This window comes from Larus michahellis, chromosome 10 (genome assembly GCF_964199755.1).
Source record: "Larus michahellis chromosome 10, bLarMic1.1, whole genome shotgun sequence".
NCBI lineage: Eukaryota > Metazoa > Chordata > Aves > Charadriiformes > Laridae > Larus > Larus michahellis.
In genome coordinates this window covers 5,648,677-5,671,491 of record NC_133905.1, presented here as the reverse complement: position 1 = coordinate 5,671,491, position 22,815 = coordinate 5,648,677, and the positions used below count along the sequence as shown (strand labels likewise).

Sequence of the window (22,815 nt, the reverse complement as noted above, 5' to 3'; positions counted from 1 at the left end):
AGGGAACGGTAGATGGGCCAGGAGCCAGCTTTATGTCTAGGAAGAGCTGTGCAATTACTTTAAGAATCAAGTTGTTTTGCTAATTTAGGAACACTGGTGGACAACAGCCATCAATACAAACCGTATCTCAAGCAACCCCCTCCCCACTTCCCCCACCACGGAAAAACACAACCGGAGCCGTAACGTGCCACAGAAGAGATTTGCCCCCAGCCCAGCTCCTGCTGCGGGAGACGCGAAACTCCTCTGCGAAGGGCGGTTCCCCGCTCCTGTGGCAGGGATGGCGTTTGAGCTCTGGAAACCGCACGAGAGCGGCGGCGATGCAGGAGCCACCAGTAGAAGGTGGCACAAGGTCATCTTGAAGAAACGCAGCCGGTATCTCGCAGACGATGGAGGGGGCGGAAGGGAAAAGCCCCACGCTCCCGGCACGGCTCCCAGGTCCTGGTGCTCAGGGGTACGCAGTTTCCACTTATGGGGGGGGGGGCGGGGGCGGAAAAAAAAAAAAGAAAAAAAAAAAAAAAAGAGGCAAACATTCTGGGGAATTGCATCATTGTGCAACACAAGCACAACACGCAGGTTGTATATTAAAATTTATTGAATTATTGTGTAAGAATTCTCTTTATTAAAATCATTTGGACTCTAAACTGATTATTTACAGACAAAACCTCTTATATCACCAATAGATTCCTACATCTCAAAACAGTATCTACAAACAGTTATTACACTATGTAACAAAATTCAGGTACTTTTTTTTTTTTTTTTCCAAGCTTTTTATATTAATTATTAATTCAAATTTGCAAAAGATGGTACCTCGGGTGCTCTGAGCAGAACTCAAGGTGTGGCAGGGCGTAAATGCAGGTCAGGCCATAGCGTAACAGAGAGACACCAAGTCACAAGGCTGGGAGAGGGCAGAGGCACCGGGACAGAGGACCGGGAGAAAGACTGTCAGAGCAAACGCACTGGGTGTTCTGGAAACCAAAAGAATCATCCCGACAAGAAAGGCACCAAAAAAGCAGCATCTCCCTGCAACCAGGACACATCCTGAAAAAGAAATGGCGTTCCACCGAGGCAGCAGCATCCGAGAACCCTCTATTTTCATTTCAAAAAATTAGCCATCGTTTCTACAAAAAGACAGACAAAAAAAAAGGTTCCAGGTACACCTAAATTTGCCACCAGACAGACGAAAGCAAGCACTCTCACATCTACATGGCGTGGGTGCCAGCTACTCTTATTCATGCCAACAGGAGAGACATTCAAATACACCAACGGATATTTATCTTAATACTGATCAGTTCTCGGCGTTTCATCCAGACCGGGGTGGAAGCAAGTTTCTTTCTCCTGACCGCAGCACTAAATAAATCTTAACGCCTGCCATTCAATAACACCCCCTTTCTGAGAATACGATTAAAGCAGCAACGTCCCCTTGCTGCCCTTGTGTCTCGCAGAAGGGGAACGGTGGCCGTGGCAGGGCACTCTCAGCTGGTGCCCGCAGAACTTGCTACCCGTGGGAAAACAGGAGCGGCCAGAGAGGATTCTCCTTCCTTGAGAAGGAACGTCCGTCTCTGGAGCGTCTGACAAGCTGGTCGTGGAATCAGGCAGAAACTGGAAGAAACTTGGAAGGATCACGAGAAATAAATAAATACGTCATCCCCGCAATAGGGAATTTCATAACAAAACCTGTTTTGTGCAAATTTAAATGCAACTGAACCCTGTCGTAGTAACGGATTTTGCCACAGGAGAGGGGCATGGACGGAGAGAAGAGGGGCCATGCCTAAACACCCAAGTTGATCCCAGCGAGGGACCCTCAGTGCGTGTCCGCAGGGGAGGAGGATGCCGGTACCTGGAACACCAAGGGCAGATGGATGGGAAGAGACGGGCACTACCAGCTTTCCACCCACACCGCACCCGCGGGGCAGTGCCTCCTGGCCGGCTACGCAAGGACAAGCTCAAGATGTAAAAATAAGTCAATCACCTATGTTTAGCTCTATTTTTAAGTCTTGATTATTGCTCTAATAAAAGCAGACTTTCACAGCTACACTCGGACAAAGTGGATCATTTCCAAGACCCAGGAGCGCCACTGAGAAGCCCAGAGGACGTGGAGCCCATTTACCCACGGCCTAAGTCAGCCACGTGGGCAGAGGCTGCGTCCCCAGCAGAGACACCTGGACTCCTGTCACTACGATTCCAGGAGAGCCACCAAGTCCTCCTCTCCCTTTGCCAATGTGAGGTGGATTCAGAATTAATCCCCAAGCCACCCTCTTCTGGGAAAGTGCAGAGATAATTCTGCAAAAATAAGGGCAGACGTTAACAGTCTGCAGAGCCATAAATCCAGCAGAGCCTCTGGCTCCCGGCTGGAGCCACTCGGCAAGTTGGAGAGACCACAAACTACATCTTGCTGCCTGGGGCAGAACGTCCGTCTGTCAACACACAAGGGGACAATGCTACTCTGCCACTCTACCTGCACCTGCCTCAAACCAAGGAATCGCCTCTTTGCAGTTCCTAAGGGAATGGGCTTTACTAGCGTGCATTGTATCTGCTGTTTCCCATCTGCCAGTCCTTTCCGCCACCCGGCTTTTTTTTTTTGGGCTGATTTAATCAGATTTGGTCGAGACAGAGGTTTCAGAGATGCTAAGTTCCTGTAAGTTTCGTGGAAATGGGTGGTCAGGCAGGAGCGAGACCCAACCAGGTGCCCACCCTGGGGAAGAGAGGCGAACTCTGCCCCCCGCTTTCCGCCTGGCAGCCGCCAGCCCGCGCGCCTGCTGCTCTGTACAGCGGGACAGGGGCAGGAGGTGGCACGGGGGTGTTGGCCGTCCCCTGGGCACACAGAGTACCTGGGAATACTGCTGAGACGGTCACGGGAGAGAGCTGGCTTTGTGGGAAGCGAAGCCAGCATTAGCTTGTTGTTAACGTTGCTCAGAGAACAGTTTTGCAGCTGCGCAGCGCTCCGACAAAGCCACAGGGCTGATGTGCTGGGCCTGGAATTACTGCTGTATGCCATGTAAAGAGAGGTAGGGACACGATCCTGCCCTGGTTTAGCTCTGGTCCCTCCTGGCCCGCACAGTCACCACTTCAGGGAAGGGGCAGAGGAGTCAGACCTGTCTACCTGCCCCAGGCACGCAGGACATCAGCGTGGAATTAGCAGCGGGGGGCGAGAATGAGCAGGGCGCCCTTATACACAGGAACTTGCTCTCAGAAGGGCAGAGTACCGTGTTCAGGAGGCGCAGGAGCTGAGGAGGGAGCAGCGAGGAGCTGCCCAGTGACAGCTGGCATCTAACTGTGCTTGTGCCCGCTCCGGCCTCTCCTTCCTTGCACGAATCATTCCCGTTTGCAGGACACCTGACGCTCCTTGGGAACAATGCAGTTGTGCTTCATGGCTTCCTCGAGTTCACAGCTCACCAATAACCCTTCTATGTGCCACAACAGGAGAGTCTGGGAAGCGAAACAGAGTAAGGTGTAAGGCAAGCCTAACAGAAGAGCCCACGGCTAAGCCTTGAACTGAGCTGCGGGGAAAAGCAAGCTGCTGTTACGACAACAGAGACATCTACGGGTTATCCCTGCAGACAAAGCAGTGGAGAAAACTTTGCTCCAGTGCTGACAGACGTTTGTCAGTAGAAGTGCACAGAGATACTTCTCCAAGAAAAGCTTTGTCTCAAAGCCACAAAATCAAACATTCTCCTTCAGCATTTAAATACATTAACTTTCTGAGGGTATTTACAAGTCCAGTTCAGAGCAGCAGAACAGCTGGACACCGGAGGAAGGGGAAGTGGCACAAGGCGTTTGTTGTGCTTTTCCAAAGAGCAGGGCAGCCTCTGACCACAAGGAACCAGGAAGACGGATCCCGAGCTGGGTCGGTGGAGACTGAGGCGAGCCAGGCAGCGACTCTCACATGCTGCATTTGTCCTGAGGGAAAGGGTGAAGGGGTGCTGCCCATTTACAGTAGGCCCCCGGGCAAGCGCGCATGCTGGTGAGCACGTTGCATCCAAGCAGGTGTCGCGCACGAGCTGTCAGAGACCAGAACACTGGGGAGCGAGAGACCTTCACCATCGGATGCTCTCCTTTCTACATCCAGCGTCCGGAACCAGTGGGGACATGGCTGCAAGGCAATTTCTCAGATGGGATACCTCAGATGGGATACCGCAGGAGCGCTCGCTAGCTGGGGACAGAGGTTAGTACAGCTGTCAGCCTGGGGAAAGCCTCCTGCGTCCCCGCTGAAGTGAGCGGCTGCAGCAGGGGAGTCTCCCAGCACTGGCAAGGGCAACCATGCAAGGCCGAGGACTCCACAGACACGGTGCTCGGCATCGTCACCTGGCTCTTCAACAACGTCGTTTGGAAACTTGGCACATTCACGTAACATCTGTAGGAAGGAGCTGTGTGGTCCCCCTGACAGTCTGCCAGAGGAAAACCAAAGTTTGGGGTTTTTTTTTGTTTTGCTTTTCAAAAGAAAAAACTGTAAAAAAATATTCTCTGAGATGCAAGGACGCTTGTACTTTGTACTGCCTTGGCCATCCCCGTTCATGTCACCCGCCGGTTCCTTGGAGAGTCTGGTTCCAATGGCAGCAGGACACCCTGTGTATAGGTAGGACGAGCACTGTCCCCGTTCAGCCAGGGGAGAGCAGTCTGTCTGCGCCTGTCACAAATCTGTGACTTTGTTCTCCACAGCTGCTGCGATCTGTTGTAGTCTATATCCGAGCTGCATCTTCTGTGCTGTTGGGTCTTCTTCCAAGGCAGTAATGATCTGCAACGAGACAGAGCTCACTGGCAGCCTTCCTGCAGCGCACAGCACCGCCAACCAGCCCAGCTCCACGCACGGCGGAGAGCCCCACGCTGGAATCCAGCGTGCTCAAGACTAGAGCAGCTATGCAGTAATTCGTCTCAAATTAACCACAAACTAAGTATTCTAGATTCGTCCTAATAACTTATAAACTTCACAGTGCAGAAAGAACGCTAAACTTCTCACCTGAAAATGATGTCTTTAGTAAATGGATCTGAACTAATTGCATTTCATTTTTAAGTGGAGTATTTAGTTACAGAGTCAAAAAGAGAAGCGTACACAAAATCCCAACAGCCTCCAAGTTAGATGTAAGCCCTTTTTTTGGTTTCCTCCCTCCCTCCCTCTTTGATAAGAATAAAGCAAACTTATGACGTGGAAGTTACGAAACAATACACAGCGTTGTAATAGTCTGGCTGCTCTTAATTATTAAGTTTTTGGAGGTTTTCTGGTTGGATGGTAAAAGGAGAAGGGCATGTTCATACCTGCTGGAAACAGGCACTCACCTGGTCATAGTATTTATTGATGTATTTGTACAATTCATGTAGAGCCACCAGGGAATTGAGGTCACCTGAGTAATTCTGAATAAGAGAGGAAGTTAGACAAAACCATGAGACACGTAACAATTGTTCTTCTAGATTCTGCATCCTCACAGCTCATTAGGAAATGTGCTTGTTGCACAAAGCAACCGGAAAGGGAATTCACCAGAAGTTCCTAGCGAAGGAAAAAACCCACACATACTCCTTGTCCTGAATCCTTGACTACTCGTTTCTCTTCGGTGCTGGCTGGGCAGACCCTCGCCCTCCTTGTGGTGGGCAAAGGCAGAGCAGCCTGGGAAGGGTCAGCGTGTCTGAGCAGAACCGCACACTCAGCTGGAATATCTCCTCTTTGCATTACTAACTTTCTCTTAGACGCACAAGTCAGGGGCCAGGGTGACTTCTGAAATTATTTTATTTACCCGTGATAGCTCAGCCAGGGCAGAGTTCATCTCCTGGTCACTGGCAGAGATGGTCTGACGAATGTCCGCATAGTACCTACACAGTGGTACACAGGCAATTAGCGTATTGTTCCCCCTCACCTCCTTCTTACTGCTTAAACTGACTCCTCACATTCATTTCTTACCTTTCCACCATCTGCTTGTAGCGAGGAATGTCCCGGGCATAGAGCAGCTTATTGATCGGAGAGTCCTTGAACATCCAAAACCAGAATTGATTACAAAAAGCTCGTTCATTATGCTGTGGACTAAACTTATAGCAGGTAACACCATCACTGCAATTTTCTGTCATTCATTCAGGATTGGGAATTTTTGTTCTCTGTATGGAAAGGGGCTTCAAATACCAGGCTCTCTTCTAGTAATGCAGTCTGAGGAACTATGAGATATGTTGGTGAAGGGACCTCTGGGATCCAGCCTTCCACTTGGAGCCAGAGCCAGGTGACCACCAGAATGAGATCACATTGGCTATAGCTTTGCATAGCTGACTCCTGAAATCCTCCAGAAATCCACCCATCCCATCTCTGGTGACCTGTGCAGGACTGTTCCACTCTGGGCACAGGGTGAGCAGTGGTGGTAAAAAGTTTTTCTAGTGGCCAACTTGAATCTCTCAAGATGCATCCTGTGATTTACACTGTCTGCCACAGCCAACTAGAGTTTAGCTCTGCCCCCCAAGTAGCTGTAAGCTGTAAATAAAGAGCACCCCTCAATAACAACCTCTGTATGCCAAACAAAATCAGCTCCTCCCTCCTCTCTTCCCAGGAGTCCCCATCACTCTCCAGTGGCACATGGGAGTAAGGACGGGCCTGGTCTGCTGTTCCAGTGGTGCTACATAAACATTACTGCCTTCCTGGGGCAGCACTGCTCAGCTATCCGTGCCAACCGTGCTCCCTTCTCCCTCTGTACTTACCCGCCCTAACTTATGGTCAGCTATTGTACAGGAGTCCATGAAGGTCTGCGCAATGACCAGGAGCACAGCATCTACGTTATCTGACGTCTGCACATCAAAAACAAACTGAGGATTCTTGATAATGTTGATCCAGAACCGTAGGGGCAGGCTGCAGAGAAGACAGAAGCCCAACAGGGGATCAGCAGAGGTAGCAGCTACAGTGCTGAAAGATACCCTGCACATTACTGCATCTCCCAGCTTTGCCCTCCCAGCAAAACCAGCTTTTCACACCACGTTCTGCTGTCTTGCGCTCACACTTTGCTCCTCCTCAGTAGGCAAAGGTGGCTGTTGGCTCTAGACAGCTTAGCAGTGCCTCCTCTGGGGCCCACAAGGAACACCGTACCTGTTTGTCTTCCAGATATGGATGGTCTCAGGGTCTGCGATCCCATAGTGTAACGCCTGCTCATCCAACAGGTCAAAGAAGTATTTGACTGCCAGAGGGACAGGGCGGTTGGTACTGAGGATCACCTGGAACAAGTCATCCACAAACTTCTGCAGAGTGCCCTGTGGAGAACCGAGCAGGACAGAGTCAGCACAGGCAGAGGAGGGTGGAGAACCCAGGCCTTGCGCAGATGAGCGGTTACCCTCTTCTGCTCAGCAACCTCCCCACAGCCATCCAAAGCACTGCAGGGAGCAGCAGCAAAGGGGAAAGGAGGCCCCAGCAGTTTCTGGAGCCGAGGCCAGGGAGAAGCTCATGAAAAAAAATCAAAACACGGAGGGGAGTCAGATGTACTCAGAGGGTCTGCAAGTAAGGGGGATTGCTACAGGGGAGAGGGCTTGCAACACGACGGAATGGCACAGAACCGTAGAGACTGCCTAGTGGAGGGGGACTGCTGGTTGCCACCAGCTGTATCCAGCCAGACAGGAACAAGGAGAAGGGGTTTGCTCAGCAGCAAGAGGAAGTTCAGTAAATGTGGGAAGAACACAGGCACTGCCTGGCTAAGTGCCTGGGCTGTCCTTTGGGGAACAGTACTACTGCAAGCAGGGCACTGGCTGGGGAACCTGGATGCCAAAAGTAGATCCTTTGTTGAGAAGAGAGCAGAAGGACAAGTTCCTGGGTCAATTTTTTAACAAGGAGACTGGAATAAAGCAAAAAAGAGAACACGAGCAGGCACTATGCCTGATTTATAACTGCAGCTGAATCTGTACATGGCTGGTGTGTATTTGTGGCATCATCTTGCTGCAGCAGGTAACAGGTCAGTCCTATATTCTTGGCCCTGGGTGGGGTGGAAGGTGAGCAGACATGGCAGCCCAGTGGACGCGGCTGCCACAGAAACTCTGCTGCAAAGCACAGGGTACCGGCCTTTTTCCGAGACACACACACACACAAACAAACATGGGGTGGACACAGGGATAAAACCGTTTCTCACTCTCCTAGAGGCTCTGCAAAACTTAACCCATTAGTAGGAGTAGAAGTTTGTCTCTACAGCGTCAAGCACAACACAATCTGTGCTTCTTCTCACCTTCATTGAGAGCAGACGTGTCAGATAGATCTCTGGGATTGCCTTGGCTCGCTCCCGATCTCTTAAGCTCCCACGCCGATGCTTGGGAAGCTCTGGCTCTTCTGTTGGTTTTACCAGGTGCCAAAGTTTGATCCCACCTTCATCCGCATCCTCCAGCATTGGCGTTTCTAAAACAAGCAATTGTTTACCAATGAGCATCAGTTCTCTCACAGTACAGCTTGGCTAGGTGAGGCTCAAGGAAGCAAAATTTCACAGTATGATAGAAGTACAAAAGGGGAAGGAACCTCTGGAGGTTCCGTCCAGCCGAGTGCACAGAGCACAACTGTTGCTAGCACTACAGTAGGTTGCCTTTGTCCACCCAAAACCTTCAAGGTCTTGGAAACTTCCCCAGACAGACAGAGATCCGCCACCCTCCCAGTTGTCTGTTCCAAGGCTGTACCATACCACCCTTTTGCTGAAGAAGTTTTTTTTTCCATCTCGAGTCTGAACCTGTTAAGAAGCAGCCTGTGGCTATTGTCCCTTGCGCCACAGGAGTGTCCATAGAGCTGTTTGCTCTGCCAGGCAGTAAAGTAACCGCCTGGCGTCCCATCACCGCCCTTGGGCCACGCTCAGCACCTGAGGGTATTAAGATTCATACAAGTTGCAGACTGTGCTCAGCCCTAGAGAGTCAGAACTAGAGAATTCTGCTTATCCTGCATTTTCATTCCCAGCCTGACTTTCCTCTACTCTTACGACCTTTTGCTTTTCTCTTATCTCACCTGCCCAAGCTTTCAATTTCCTGACAATCCTATAAGGGTCCAAATCATGTATCGGCCTTCTACAGCAGCATAAAGCTGGGGCTATGGCAAGAGACCCCTCCCACTAACTGGCAAGTGCTTTAAAATCGTTTTATGAGAACAGGACATCAAACTCACTCTCTCCTGGGATGTAATCCTGATTCTCCCTGTGGATGTGCTTGGTCAGGCGTGGGACCAGTGCTACTGTTGCTCCATCAGGCACCTGCGCACGAGCAGAAATCAGCATTCAAAACAAACAGCATGTTTCTCATCAGCACAACAGGCAAGTGCTTGTAGACCAAACCAGACTATATCATAAACGGAATTAGGGACAGAAACAGGGATTTGGGGACACAATCACTGTCTTTCCTGATTGTGGGAGAATCTTGTTTGTACCAATTAAAAAAAATTATGTGCAAAGTACGATGAAGATGATAATACTCAGGGAGTGAGGTCATTCATGTCTAGAACACGTTGCAGCAAGATATGACACATTGGTGCAAGGTAGTTTAAAAGAAAAACCAAACAAAAAAACCAAACCCTGCTTTCCATTCCTAGAAGCTACTTTGCAGATCAGTGCGCCATCACCTACTGACTGATTTGGACTGGAACATTAACCAATCCAGCAGCATCCCCTTCGTTGCAACAGCCACCAGGCATGAACTTGTGTGTCTTTTTTCCAAGCTCTACACCTGCCCATGTCTCAGGTGCAGGTTAAGGAGGGGGCTACGCTTCTTAAAGTCAGAGTGCAGGGCACAGCACTGACTTAATTTGAATATGCTGCTGCAAGAAAGCTCCAGCCTTTTGACAGTGATCCACCAGGAGCCAGAGCCACAAATAGAGCATAACAGTGTGTAGAAGATGAGAGGAGTGCCAAGGCAATGTCAGGCTGAGTTCTGACCTTGTAATGCTGAAGAGTGTTCAGGCGTTTCCAAGTTCCTTGAACAACAGATGTCACATCCTCATCAGACAGTATCAGATGACCTGCCAGCCCTGATCTCCACTCTACAGCCATCAAAACACAGAAAATGAAAGGATAAACTGTAAATTTGAGGCATCTCTGAAGTCTGCTGTTCTTCAGCCTGGTTGGCCTTGTTACAAACCCACTGAGCCTTGTCAACCTTTACCCAGGCTATTTCACAGACAGCATAACCTGAGCAAGCGCCTGTAACAATGCTGAGTCCTGCAGTCACAGGACAGTCTCTAAGCACAGGGACAGGCGGCCCCTATGGCCTCATAGGTTCCCCTCACCAAGTTCCTACAAATTCTGTAGGAATTTGAAGATTGTGACTCTTCAAGCAGGTGATTCAAACGACAAATATGCACTCACCGTCCTTATTAGCTACTATTCCCCCAGCACCTGCTCATCTGTAAATGTCACCGCTATTCAGCAACAGCCAAAGAAGGAAGAAGATGGAAAAACTGAGTGGTTTCCCTCACAATATAAGTCCTACATTTCATTAACCAGTGTGGGCAAAGTCCTCCCCGACATACATTACTGAGATGCTGCCACTGACTTCACTGGCAGGAAGAGCCAGTCTATGACGATAGCATCTCTGCGCCGCTCTCAAATCGTCCTTCCCTCCTATACTTTCTCCATGCATTTCTTTCCTGCGTCCCCTTGCCCAAGCCATTGCCATGGTCCAAGTCTGGCAAAGAACACCATGAAATGGGAAGGGCTGGACCCAACTGCTTCTTTCCTATCTCTGCCTCTTGCTGTTAAGCATTTTTCCTCCATCATGCCCTGTTGGGTCCAGCCAGAGTGCAAGATCCTTGGTCAGTGACTGTGCGCACTCAGTAGAGGACGACAAACCTCATGCCTGCCAGGGTGGTGCGCACAGATAGCAAACGACCACTCTTCCACTTCCTTACTGAGTTTTGGCACCAAGGAGTTCTGCTCACCGAGGTCCAGGGTGTCTGGGTCTGGTCGGTGACAGTATGGCGTCCCTTTGTAGATCTGATCTAGGATTTTCTCCTTCACCTGTGTTATGGTGTCACAGTCTAACACTTTCGCAGAAATCCCTTGGGAGTCCTCTGCGCCTCCTGCAGCAACTCCTGCTTGCGTCAAAGCATTTAATGTCTGGGGAAGAAAAGGTCACAGCTACTCAGCTGATAAGATTACATCTGACACATTTACACCTTTGATGGCTGGCATTAAGGTAAGATAACAGCTAGTCCTTTCACTGGAAGTTTCAGAAAAGAAAACCTCACAGATGTTAAACATCGTGTTCTCGTTCTTGTGTCAAGAGCTGGAAGCCAGTTCAACAGCGCTGGGGAGGGGCTTCGATGCGCCATCAGCAATTTCATCCCCTTATTTCTAGACACAGCGCAGCACATACACCGGATTACTGTGGTGATGGCTTCTATCAGCCTAGGGCAGAAGTGCCTGATTTAGCAGAGCTCTTGCTCATCTATGAAGTTACGCTGCTGGGATAAACCTGGCTCCCAGGAGACAGTGGCAGGATGCTGCACTTCTGCCTCAATAACGGGAGCAGAGACATTAAGCTCTGTTGCATTGGAAAGCGCAGAGGGAACAAATGATTCGGTGCTCACCAGAGTCCGGTACTCCAGGTCCTCTCTCAAAAGGCGGTTGTCGTTCAGAGTATATTTGGCTTTCCCCGTCACCCAGTCGACTGGCCCTTTGTCCACCTGGTGTTTGATTCCTCGAAACAGCATGTAAAGGGGCTCCCCAACAGAATCCTGGCACAGAGAGGAAGGAGTTTCATCTGAGAGAAATTCAACTTGCTCCTCCCAGCAGAGCCCAATGGCTTGGAAACATGGACACCCAGGCAGAGGAGAAGCAGGACTGAGGACACATCAGCTGAGCTGCAGCAGGCAAAGACAGAGCCTCTGCCGGCAGCTCCTGCTCCGTGCACAGGCCAACTACCAGGTGGATGCGCAAGACCAAGGCATTGCTCTGCCTCTGCGGCACTAATCTCAGAGACTCTCCTTGCCACCCCCTCTCCAGGAAAGGAATTAGGTCAGAATCAGTCCTCCCAATGGACAGACCAGCCTATGGCCAGAGTGTCTCAAGATAAAGGAGCTACACTGAGCCCTCCATGATCTGGTGAGACATCCTGGAAACAAGGAGTGGTATTAATGCTGATTTAAGTATCACCATCCCCAGTGAACAGCCCAGCTCTCTCATTCCCCACCCTGAAATATGGGATGACTCTGACACTATTGCAGCTACGAGCGAGGCACAAAGCAAGGCTGTGGCTGTCCTCCCTCTTTTGGCCCCTCTGCACCACAAATAGACAAAGAGCTCACCCTCACAAACGCGTACAGGCAGATGGACATCCAGTTGGTCAACAGCTTCTCTACCACTGTTTCTGTCCTGGAAGAGAGCATGAGGTTGGTCACAGGAATACGGTGCAGAGTAGATAGGGATTTGGAGATAAAGATCACTCCCCTTGAGAAAAGGGCACACTGAATGACGATACAGGATCAAGGGAGAGGAATTAAAAAAAAAAATAGGACTTTAGAGACCAGTTAAGGTTAATGCTTTTGATACCACTTATTTGAGGCACTTTTCAGCCTGAAGGAGGCACCAAACTCCAGTGGAGAGACAAGCAAACAGGGCAGAGGAAAGCCTTTGGCAGGTCTCAAACAGGGGAAATTTGTTCAGACCAGAAGGAGACCAGACAGGAGGCTAATGGGGATCCAAACGCAGGAGATGTTTCAGTTTAGCTTCCAAACGGCACGACTGCGAGCCCAGGGACCTCTAAACAGCAAAGCGAGATTAGCAGACTTAGCAGAGCCCTAGTACCTGAACACAAGCAGAGAGTTAATGTACAGCAGCTTCAAAAGAAGGGGAATTTGGGGTGGGCAACTCCAGCTTCCTACTCTTTTCACACCTTTCCTGCTATATTCCCTACTAATTGCTGACGGGGGAGAGGGGTATCATTGTTACTGCTTCCTCCAGTTTGATGCCTGTTGTCTGGACACACAATGGTCTTACAGCCGTAGCCCACATCAGGATGTTGTCCTCCTCGCAGGAGGTTCAGAGCTTGCCAGCTGGGCAGAAAGGCTCTGTCCCCTCAGGTAGCTCGCAGTGGGACCATGGCTGGCTCACTCACCTCCGCAGCATCAGCTTGGGGTTCTTGGCCACATACTGCTCCACAAGGTCATTCAGGAGTGTTTTGAGGATGTCAGTGAAGTACTCCAGCTTCCCATGCAGCGACACAGTGAGCAATGATGCTACATAAGCCCGGTCCCTTGGAGAGAAAGTGCGCTGGATTTCCAGAGTGTGGATGAACTGGTGGGGAGAGAGAACCCAGTGTGTAAATCTGCTGAAAACAAGGCAGTCACAGCTACTGGCCCTTGGAAGACGCGGTGCTGCAGGGAGCTATTCAGGAATGAACTTTAACATACCTGCCTGCTTCCTACCACCAGCTGCCAGTGGCATGGCCCTGACCCCGACCCCAAAGCAGGTTGCAAGCAGAGAGAGGGACATTACCTTGGTGAGGAAGAGCTTGCTGTTGAGCAGGTTGGAGAGCTGGACCAAGCCCTGCTCCACAGTTTGCCGCCGGCATTCAGGGATGTCCAGGTCCCTTTGCAGTGGTGACTCACGGTGGCCCGGGAAGAAAATGCGCTCTGCATAGGACTTGTAGTCCAAGAAGGGGATTCCTGTGCCCACAAGGTCACTTGTAAGGTCCATCATCTCAGTCATCAGGTCTGAGGGAAAGGAAAAGCCCATGAGGTTGACCACATGACCACGCAACTGATGGTGCAGAGCATGAGATGAGTGCAAGAACTAGGGCTAGCAGGATGGGACTGAGGAAGAATGTTTCCTGAAAGGAAGAGGCACATTGGGGTCCCATTGCTAGAACAGTTAAAACTAGACTAGGCACTGGGAGAAACCGCATGAGGAAAATTCCAGCTTGGGGTGGAACCAGAAGGTGAATTTGGCGATTATTCTCATTTACGGTCAGGAGGTGGCTTCCAGTTTTATAAAGAGGAAGCCACTGTTCAGTACAGATCTGTGATTACAGGCATTACCTACATTAGAGACAGAGCATTAGAGATCTCCTGCTCCTCACTGCTTCCCACATTAGTTGGAGATTACAGCCTGAGTCACCTGCACAGTTTCAGCACCCCACATCTCCCATGCAAGGGCTCACTGCTGTAAGCAGCTGAAGAACAAGGTTTGCGAGCCCAGAACATGGGATGTAATTCTTCTTGCCCTACACAAAGTCTGGGCTAGCTGTCCTTAAGATCTCTCCAACTGTGCTGTCTTGACCTTTAGCTCTCCGACTGAGTCCAGAGGATGAACTGGAGAATCAGAGGGGTCTGTACAGATCACTGTGCTCTGAATTAAAGAGAAGAATTAAAAATGGAATAATTTGGCTGTAAGTTTCAGTGCACCAGCACAGGATAAAGTCATTGCCTGCTCTGAGCTACCCAAACAAGTAGGAATGGAAGAGAAGTAGGACTGACAGTGGTTCTTCAAGCTTCCCTAAAGCTGCAAGAACCTAGGAGCTCACTGACTGACCTGTGAATTCCTTTTTGCATCTGTCCCGAACACTTGTTTCCAGGTTTTCCAGCTGGATTTGAACTTTCTTGTAGTCCCTCAGAGCCTGCTTGCTCTTCCTCCTGCAATAAGAAGCAGAATTGTTCTCAGTGGCCCTAGCCCAGAGATTGTCCTTGCCAACTGTTGTGTTGCTACCAAATACCCCTGGGCCATTGGTGCTGAGGTGATTTCTACTTAACATCTTCTTGCAGGATACCAAAGAGAGTTCTGTGAAGTAGATGTGTCTCTTGGAGCACCCATTAGGTGCGGGCTCTGAATGAACCACGGTGCAGGCTGTGACCAGCAGCCGCAACACGCCTCACACATCCAACAGCACCAGGGGCTCAGAATTTGGCACAAAATAAAGAAAACTGGGACCTTGTCTAGGCCCAAGAGGTACACGCTTGGCCACATCCACTGAATAATGTTGTAGAGGAGCTTAAAGACCTCGTACAATGCCAGAGTTTCTTACCTGTATATGAAGACGATGACCAGAACGATCAGTGCCACAAAGGATGCGCCAACACCCAAACCAATCTGTGCCTCCAGCGGGAAGGTGAGCTGGCTTTCTGTGTCGTACTGCACTCGGCCCAGGAGGAAGTTCAGGTTCCCCATCTGTACCTGTAGGAAAGCACGTGCCACAACATAAGCTCAGCGCAGCAATGAAATACAAAGCCACGGGGCTTCTGCGGAATGGGGCCAGGTGGCATACAGCTCTCTAGCAAAGCAGACCCACAGCACAACCCCTGAACCCAGCTATACCATTTGCTTTCAGGCAATGTTTGGCACGTAAGAGCACAGCTGAGAACAAGAGCAGCTCCTTGCCGCCCCTGGTACCTCCCCTGTCCCCTCGCAGGGCTTCTGCCTTTCCTCCGCTTCCCATCCCACTCCCTGCCTCCACCACTACCTTCTTGCTTGTGCTTCAAACAAACGACAGGATTTCTTGCGGTACTGCCGATTTCCTACCGTGAACTCCGGGAGCAAGTCTGTGCCCTCCCGCTTCGTGCGGTGCCGCGGAGCCGGCTGCTCAGAGGGAGGCTCACAGTAGAGATGATTCCTGGTTAGTGTCTTCACCACACAGATTCCTTCCCCAATCATAGCCATAACTTCATCCTTGGAGATAGCCAGATCTAGATTTTCCCCCTGGAACAGTTATGGAACAGCACATCAAATTGGGGAAAAAAAACAACTCTGCATTTCCATGGCTCCAGAGAAGATAGAGGAGACCCACACCATAGGATGAAAGCAGCCTTTTTTCTCCTCTAAGCTCACATCTGAATTGGCCACAGAACTTAATTTTGTAAGCTAAAAAATTCACTTGCGTACGATTTAGATTGTAGCTTTAGGACCTGTACGATGCTGCCTAAGTACAGTTGTAAATAGCCTGTCTTCTTAAGGCTCTTCAGGCCCAGCACAACTGAGCTCAACTCTTCACTCTGTGTGTATACGCACATACATACACACAACGTGGATATATTTAAAAAGGTAATCTCATGTCAGTTAACATAAGCCCTCAGGTGAGTCAATCAATGCCTTTCAAAGGTGTAACATAGCTATTGTTTTTGTCTGCTACACAAATATGCTTTAAATTTGGGGTAGTAAGGCTTTTTTTTTTTTTTTAAATAAAGCCATGCTGATGTTAATTACATTTTTATGTTTTAATGCTTTCTAAGCTGGATCCTGCAGCAGCGCTTTCATGTTTTTGCCCAGAGGTCTGTCAGGGCATCCTGACAGATTGGTAGATCAACCTCCTTGCTCTTTGAAAGCTTGCATCTTGTTACTTCTCTTTCACTCTTCTCAAATTCCTCAAGATGCATTTCATACCAGTGGCAGCAGTCGAGACATTTCTAGACTAGTACAGCCTCACAGTTTTTACTCATATGCGAAAAAAAAGCAAGTGGAGCATCTCCAGCTGCAGCCATTAACATTATTAACGAGTACTGCACTCGAAAGTACCTTTCCATACAAAAGAAATACCTCAGAGTGATTCTCCCACCTCCACCTAGTAACAGATCTTCCCTACCGCCAGGATTCTTTTATTCCTAAGTTACTTCTAGAGGAATCTCAAGAAATTATGAAAAAGGCAGCAGCTGAGGGTAAGATGCGGGTTTCATTTAGTACTAACAACTCGTATACAAATAGTTTATTAGAATTAAAAATAAAAAAGCACAGAAGTTTCCACAAGCCCTATGAAGCTTAACAATGGTTTATGGGCTCAAGAGGCTTTTTTGATGCACTCTTTTCCTCTTCTTAGGTACCATTTCTCATAGGCCAAAGTAGATGTGCTGTGACAGCTTTAAGCCTGTCAAACGCTTTAAAAACTTGGCTGCTGCACGACACCAATTTAAAACACTCAGGTTAGAAACAACTTTGTATGAGGAATATTATTTCCAGCTAGTTTTTGTGTTACCTCTACAGAGATGACGCTTCCTGGCTTGTGACGATATGGTTTGGCAGGGTCTTCGGCATTTAATGGTTTTAGGATGGGGTTGACTTCATAAGAGAAAGGCATGGGATGCAGTGAGTTGAAATCAAAGCTCAGATTATCCAGAATAAATTCCAGTTTGATATGGACACTCCGCAACAGCAGGTTAATGGCTGGAGTTTTGCACAGGATCAGGTAGGAGGAGTTAACAAGACATGGTTCTTCAAACTAAACGCGAAAGGTAAAAAAAAAGTCAGTAGTGAAATACTAATGCTTCTCCTGCAGCTTCGCGATACTTCCCAGCCCTGACCAATCTGGGGCCCGTCTGCATTCCTCTCATCTGGAGCAATGCCAGAGGAACTCTGCTTAATGGTAGAGGGAAAAAAAATCCAAGATCTGAGGAATTCCCCGTGTTCCTTTTCACAGCACTAGTTTTGTTGTAAGTACCTAGGTCTCCGCAGTGGGAATCAGCTCTGACATTCCCCTGGCAGCAAATTCTGGGGGGGCATTGGCTTTAGATGTCCCTGCTCTGACAGAACAGGACCGAAGACCTTCAATGCGAGGCTGATTTCACAGCCTGAATGCCTCTCTGAAGTGCTCCTTCCTCTGGTTGAATATGTTTTATACGTTTGGTGAAAGTATTAAGAGTCTCTTTTTTTCTCCTCTACAGCCACAAATGCCTTCCTAAGAACATGGGTAAAACCAGCTGTTACTGATGCGTGTGCATCAGCAGCACATTCTCCCAGTTTCTGTACAGGAAGCCCTCCATCATTTGCACTAATAATGCAAATCCTTCTTGTACTTTGGCTGCCAAACATCCTCTACCTCTGCAAATTCTGCTGCGTGCTCTGTGACCTCGATGATCACATTAATACCTCTGGATGCAAGCAGATAACAGCAAGTGAGGGGAAAAGCCCTAGGGACTGAAAGCCCACCCCTCCAGAGCAACACATCAACCCTTATGTACCCTCAGCTCCACTGAGCACTTTGCCATGCTACCTGCTGGACGCTGCACAGAGCATCCTCAGGGCACTCGGTGTCTGGGATGATTCTGCGCCATCGTCCCAGTCCACGGCGTCGGCGTTCAGATGGAGAAACTGTAACTCGGATCTTCGGTTTCTGCACAACATCCAAGTTGTATCCATGAACTCTGAGCACTCTCCCTCCACTGAAAGAGAAAAGCAGCTGAGCTCACCCACCTGTTATCCATTAGCTCTGTCTCGCCCATGCTCCCACCGTTCTGCTTATGCTCATTCCTACGAGCCTGACTTTACTCCAAAGCGCAACTCAAGCAGATGCCATTGGTGCTGCGGTACCTGCCCCTGCACACAGCCCTGGGGAAGGTGCACTCAGTCTTTCTACCTGAGGAAGCTTTTAGGTGGCTCTGCAAAAGTGATGTTGGGATCCAGAGTATATCTGAAGAGGGATCCTTCCAGTCTCCGCTCTTGGTCCCCATATTTGACAGTGACTGGGAGCTCTGTGGACACATTGCTGGGACTCGTCTGGCACGCCAGCTGATCCTCTGTCATCTCAGAGAGGCTTGGAGAGACAGAAGAGAGAACAAAGGATTAACACAGCCACTGTAGAGACAGATTTTATAGTACTATGCCTTGCTCTTTGCAGACAGACTGCAAACCTCTTCTGGTATTTCCCTAAATTTAATGCCGAAACGTCTTGCGCCTTATCTAAGCAAGCAATAATCGCTGGGGAGTTGTCAGTGAGCAGCACGTTAAAAAACAGGTGCAGCCACTGTCCAGACTGAAGAGACTGGAAGCGTGCTACCAAGGCACGTGCACCTTCCCACCAGCAGTGCTGCCAGGTGTGCGTGTCCCAGGATGCAAGAGAACAAGCAGCTCTCAGTGTCAGTCTGCGGGAGCCAACCGCAGTTCCCCATCAGCAGAAGCAGAGCTGTCAGGATGGGGCACATTCCGTGCAAGAGACATGCAGAACAGAGGCCATGTAGCCCTGCTCATGTTCAAGGGAATGTGGGCAGGAATGTAAGATGGTCGAGGTTGCTGCCATGACCCTCAAGGTGAGGATCTCCCGGCACACAGAGGAGAGCAGAGCTCCAACAGCCTGCGCTAAGGGCTGAGCCAGGCAGCATCACGCCCTGCACGGCGCTGGGAAGGACGTGGGGCAGTGCACAGCCAGCACATCGGCAGGCTCTGATCTTACATGTGGCAAGGGAGGTCTCCAAGCAGGACACTGATCTCGCTAGGATGCCCAGTCAGCAGCTTTGAGCCCAGAAGGGTAAGGCAGGTTCCTCCCGCTTTGGGGCCCTGAGTTGGAACAATGGATTTCAGCTCTGGGTTCTAGAAGAAGGGGGAAAAAATTGGAAAAAAAACCAAACAAACAGGAAAAAAAAAACAGGTGAATGACAAGGACCTTAAAAGATAAGGCAAAGAAAGAAAACAGAACATGTTCAGTGACCTCCAGTGCTCTGAAAATAGAAGCTATAGATCCCAATCACAGGCAGACCTCAGCTATGCTCCAGCAGTTACCTTACGGAGCAGAGGCAACAGAGGAGGGATCAATCGATCAATCACATCGGCAAGAACCACGAACGGGGGACCAGTCTGTCCACAGACTGCAAAAGGCAGATGGATGCTGCGAACAGCAGAGCCGTGAGCCTCACACACAAACCCTGGGATTAGCAGTTCAAAGGGATTGTTCAGATCAGTAACTGGATTAATAACTCAGGTTAGGAAAAACAAGGTAGCAAATAAATAGTCTATCTAATAGATGAGGAGATTACCAGCAGGGAGCCCTAAGAATTTGTGTTGAGACCTGTGCTGTTAAACATACTTGTAAGTGACCTGGAAAGGGGAAATGAAATTTGCTAAATTATTCAGAGTAACAAAAACTTAGTACCACTGAGGAGCTGCAGCAAAATTTAGAAGAAGAGGCAGAGTGGCACAAGTAAGTTACCGCTGATAAATGAAAAGCAAGATACACGAAGTGAGGAGGAGCAAGGAAACTACAGCAAAAAACCAACCCAACCATATGTACATAGTTGTGAGTTTCGAAATAGCTCCTGCTTTGGTACCTTTAACAACTCTACCAGGTGTAAGCACAGATCTCAACAAAAACACACCAGGTGGTAGGAATTACTGGGAAGGGAATTAAGAAAAAAGATTTTTACGCCACAGTAAAACTTCCTTTTGCACTTGCGTCTTGGACGTAGCATGCCGTCCTCATCACCCTGCCTCAAAACGGTGATAACAGAACCAAAACCACGAGAAGGGCAACAAGCGTAATCCAGTATGTAAAATGGTTCTATACAGACAAAACCGGAATAGCCTAAGACTTCTCAGGCATCTCTTTCCCCTTCCCATGGGAGAGGGAGACATGCAACTACGTATGTAACTTGTAAGTTGCAGAGCAAGGATGAAAAGCGAGTAATTGTATCTAAAAATCACTTAAATATTACTTCATAATTGCGGGCTTTAAAATATCAAGAAGTTACCAGAAATGTGTTTAAAAATAATAGGAAACATTTCTCCATGCAATGCACAGTAACTTCAGACGTACTGCCACCAACTGCCGAAGGTCAAAAGCTGAAAGTGTGTTCAAGCAGCAATTTCCAAATTAATAAAAGAAAAGTCAGAAGTCTTAGTAAGATGTTAAATCATGAATAAAAGAAAAAACAAACCAAAAAAACCCCCCAAAAACCAACCTCCAAATCAGAAAGGTACCCTGTATTTTTCCTCTTTCTTTAAGCATTTAACAGTTAGTATTGTAAAAACAAACAAACAAACCAACCACTAGACTACAGAATCTTTGGTATTACTCAGTACAGCTGTTCTTATAACAGGGGGAGAAAAAGGCGGGGTAGGGTGGGGAGAAAAAAAACCCACCAAAACCCAAAAGAACCCCCAAAAAACACCACACAACACAAACACCAGAAAAATCGGATAAAAATACCACCAGCAGGTGCCTGGTAGTGTCCCATAAGTTCATGCAACAGATAGTCATTCAGCAGAAATACTGGAAGAACAGGGAGAGGTATTAAAGAAGCAATAATTACGTTACCTGATAGGTGAAAATATGCCCAGAAACTCCACGTCCTCCTCCAGGCACCTCCACCACAATGTGCCCGGATCTCTCTGTCCAGCTCCCGCCAGTGACGCATACGATACTGCAGGGCAATCCAAGAACAGTGTCACACCATGGAAGAGCAGATGAGCTGTATCCATTGCATCATGTCCTAAAACCATCTAGCAACCACAGCTCCCTTCTTTCAGCCTTATCATATGCTTGGAATATACAACTGAACATTGAGAAACACCTTTAAGAGCTGGAGTAGAGCTGCAGCAGGAAAAAGCAAGGGGTGGTTCCGAACAGGCCCATCCCATCCAAGATTATTCTTTCTGGGATAGATAGGATGAAGCTCACTGCATCACAGAAACACGAAGAGTCCAAGAACTCTGCTATTGTCCAGACCTGATTAAATCAGTCACATCTGGAGCGACCCCAGGCTAACAGTGGTCAATCCACACATTAGCGCTGTGTCTGATGCCGAAGAAAACTGAAGATGGTAGGTTTAGCTGGCACTGGTCTTCAGCCAGTGGCCTCTGGGACCAGCCAGTTCCCCTGCTCTGCACCACCCAATTCTTCCCAGCCCTTTTCCCAGCCATAATTTGGTATGGGAGATGCTGACAAGGTGAAAAGTCAGGTTGTACTTAGAACAGGGCAGCAAGGAATCCCATGTTACAGCACTGATTTGCTATCAGAAAAACTGCTCTGCAGGAGACTTCCCAGCCTTCCCACACAGTATGAGATTAATTTTGTCTGGGCCTTGCTCAGGAGTGGGTTCCAGGTTCACAGCTATATCCCCTCAACTGAAAAGGCTCAGGAATTTGAACTCGGGCAGTGCAGTCCCAAGCCAGGACCCTGTGATGCCAGGTGATTTACAGATACAGAACAAAGACGGTGCTAACCCCAGAAAGATTATGCTCTAGTTCTAGGATCAAAACAGAAAGCAGATGGATCCAGACACACAAGACGCACAGACAGGACAACACCGCTCAACACAGCAGGCCATTTCCCAGCAGGATCTTACCTGGCTCCCAGAGGGAAGGGTGCTACAACTACTGCTACCGTGGAATGGAAAAACGGGTTTGTGATAGCTCTGATGAGAGGTTACTCACAATTGCTCTCCTCTTCTCCTGATGGTTGCTTGGCTCCTCTCCCTCCCTTGTCCAGGGCTCCCACCTACCTGCCCTGCCACAGGCCAACTACACAAATATTCCTTTCTCCTTGCTTTTTAGCTGGGTCACACCTCTCAACACTCAACTACACTGCCTTGTAATATGGTCCTGCCCTGGCCAGACACACCAGCTATCCAGCTCTCTATCACTTAGATTAGCTGGATTCAGCAGGACAGGTCTTTCTGCTTCTCATCCTCCTCCTAGATGCTACTTCTACAAGAATTGTGTGACCTGCCAGGCACTCCTAGCCACCAGGAAAGGTGGCATAGGGCCCACCAGGCCTCCCTGGTCTGTCCCTGGTTGAGAGGGTCCTTTCATTGGGCTTGTTCTAGAAGGTGAAAGTCTGGTTAGCAGTGAAAAATGACAGTCTGGGAGTGTCCCCACTCAAGCAGAGGCAAGAATCTGTGCTGTACCTCCAACCACACATTCCCATCCTCACCCTGTGTTAACACGGTCAGGATATTTCCCTAGTGGTGACACTTGCACAAGCCACGTCCTTCGCTTTTTTGATATCACCCTGTGGCTTGGAGAGACAGCCATGAAACCGCATGGTTCCGAGCCTGCGATTCCCTGATCTAGCTGGCCTGCGGGCTCTGTACTGGCAGCGTGTTCAGTGTATGGCAGCGCTGTTTGGCCATCGCCTTGTGCACAACCTTATCTCTCTAAGGTCACCGCCTGAGTAACTAATCAGACAGTGACCTTACTCAGGGGCACTCCCTGGGGA

The 22,815-nt window shown here is 49.1% G+C and overlaps 1 protein-coding gene across 4 annotated transcripts in view; it reads right to left on the bottom strand.

The window, feature by feature from the left end:
- Positions 1–2,580: 2,580 nt before the first annotated feature.
- The window catches only part of PLXNB1 (plexin B1), a 79,584-nt gene continuing 59,349 nt past the window's right edge, over positions 2,581–22,815 (bottom strand). For all 4 annotated transcript variants that reach the window (XM_074603402.1, XM_074603406.1, XM_074603405.1 and 1 more), the window contains 22 exons: positions 20,914–21,019; positions 19,057–19,193; positions 18,244–18,420; positions 17,881–18,049; positions 16,867–17,109; positions 15,423–15,599; positions 14,929–15,077; positions 14,439–14,539; positions 13,404–13,621; positions 13,024–13,202; positions 12,215–12,281; positions 11,498–11,644; positions 10,847–11,024; positions 9,846–9,949; positions 9,083–9,167; positions 8,169–8,335; positions 7,049–7,209; positions 6,667–6,814; positions 5,888–5,952; positions 5,724–5,799; positions 5,272–5,346; positions 2,581–4,732 (listed from right to left, as the gene is read on the bottom strand). In XM_074603402.1, the coding sequence (XP_074459503.1) occupies positions 4,628–4,732; positions 5,272–5,346; positions 5,724–5,799; positions 5,888–5,952; positions 6,667–6,814; positions 7,049–7,209; positions 8,169–8,335; positions 9,083–9,167; positions 9,846–9,949; positions 10,847–11,024; positions 11,498–11,644; positions 12,215–12,281; positions 13,024–13,202; positions 13,404–13,621; positions 14,439–14,539; positions 14,929–15,077; positions 15,423–15,599; positions 16,867–17,109; positions 17,881–18,049; positions 18,244–18,420; positions 19,057–19,193; positions 20,914–21,019 (3,034 nt within the window). In that variant the 3' untranslated portion in view covers positions 2,581–4,627. The remainder of the gene's footprint in view (positions 4,733–5,271; positions 5,347–5,723; positions 5,800–5,887; positions 5,953–6,666; positions 6,815–7,048; positions 7,210–8,168; positions 8,336–9,082; positions 9,168–9,845; positions 9,950–10,846; positions 11,025–11,497; positions 11,645–12,214; positions 12,282–13,023; positions 13,203–13,403; positions 13,622–14,438; positions 14,540–14,928; positions 15,078–15,422; positions 15,600–16,866; positions 17,110–17,880; positions 18,050–18,243; positions 18,421–19,056; positions 19,194–20,913; positions 21,020–22,815) is intronic.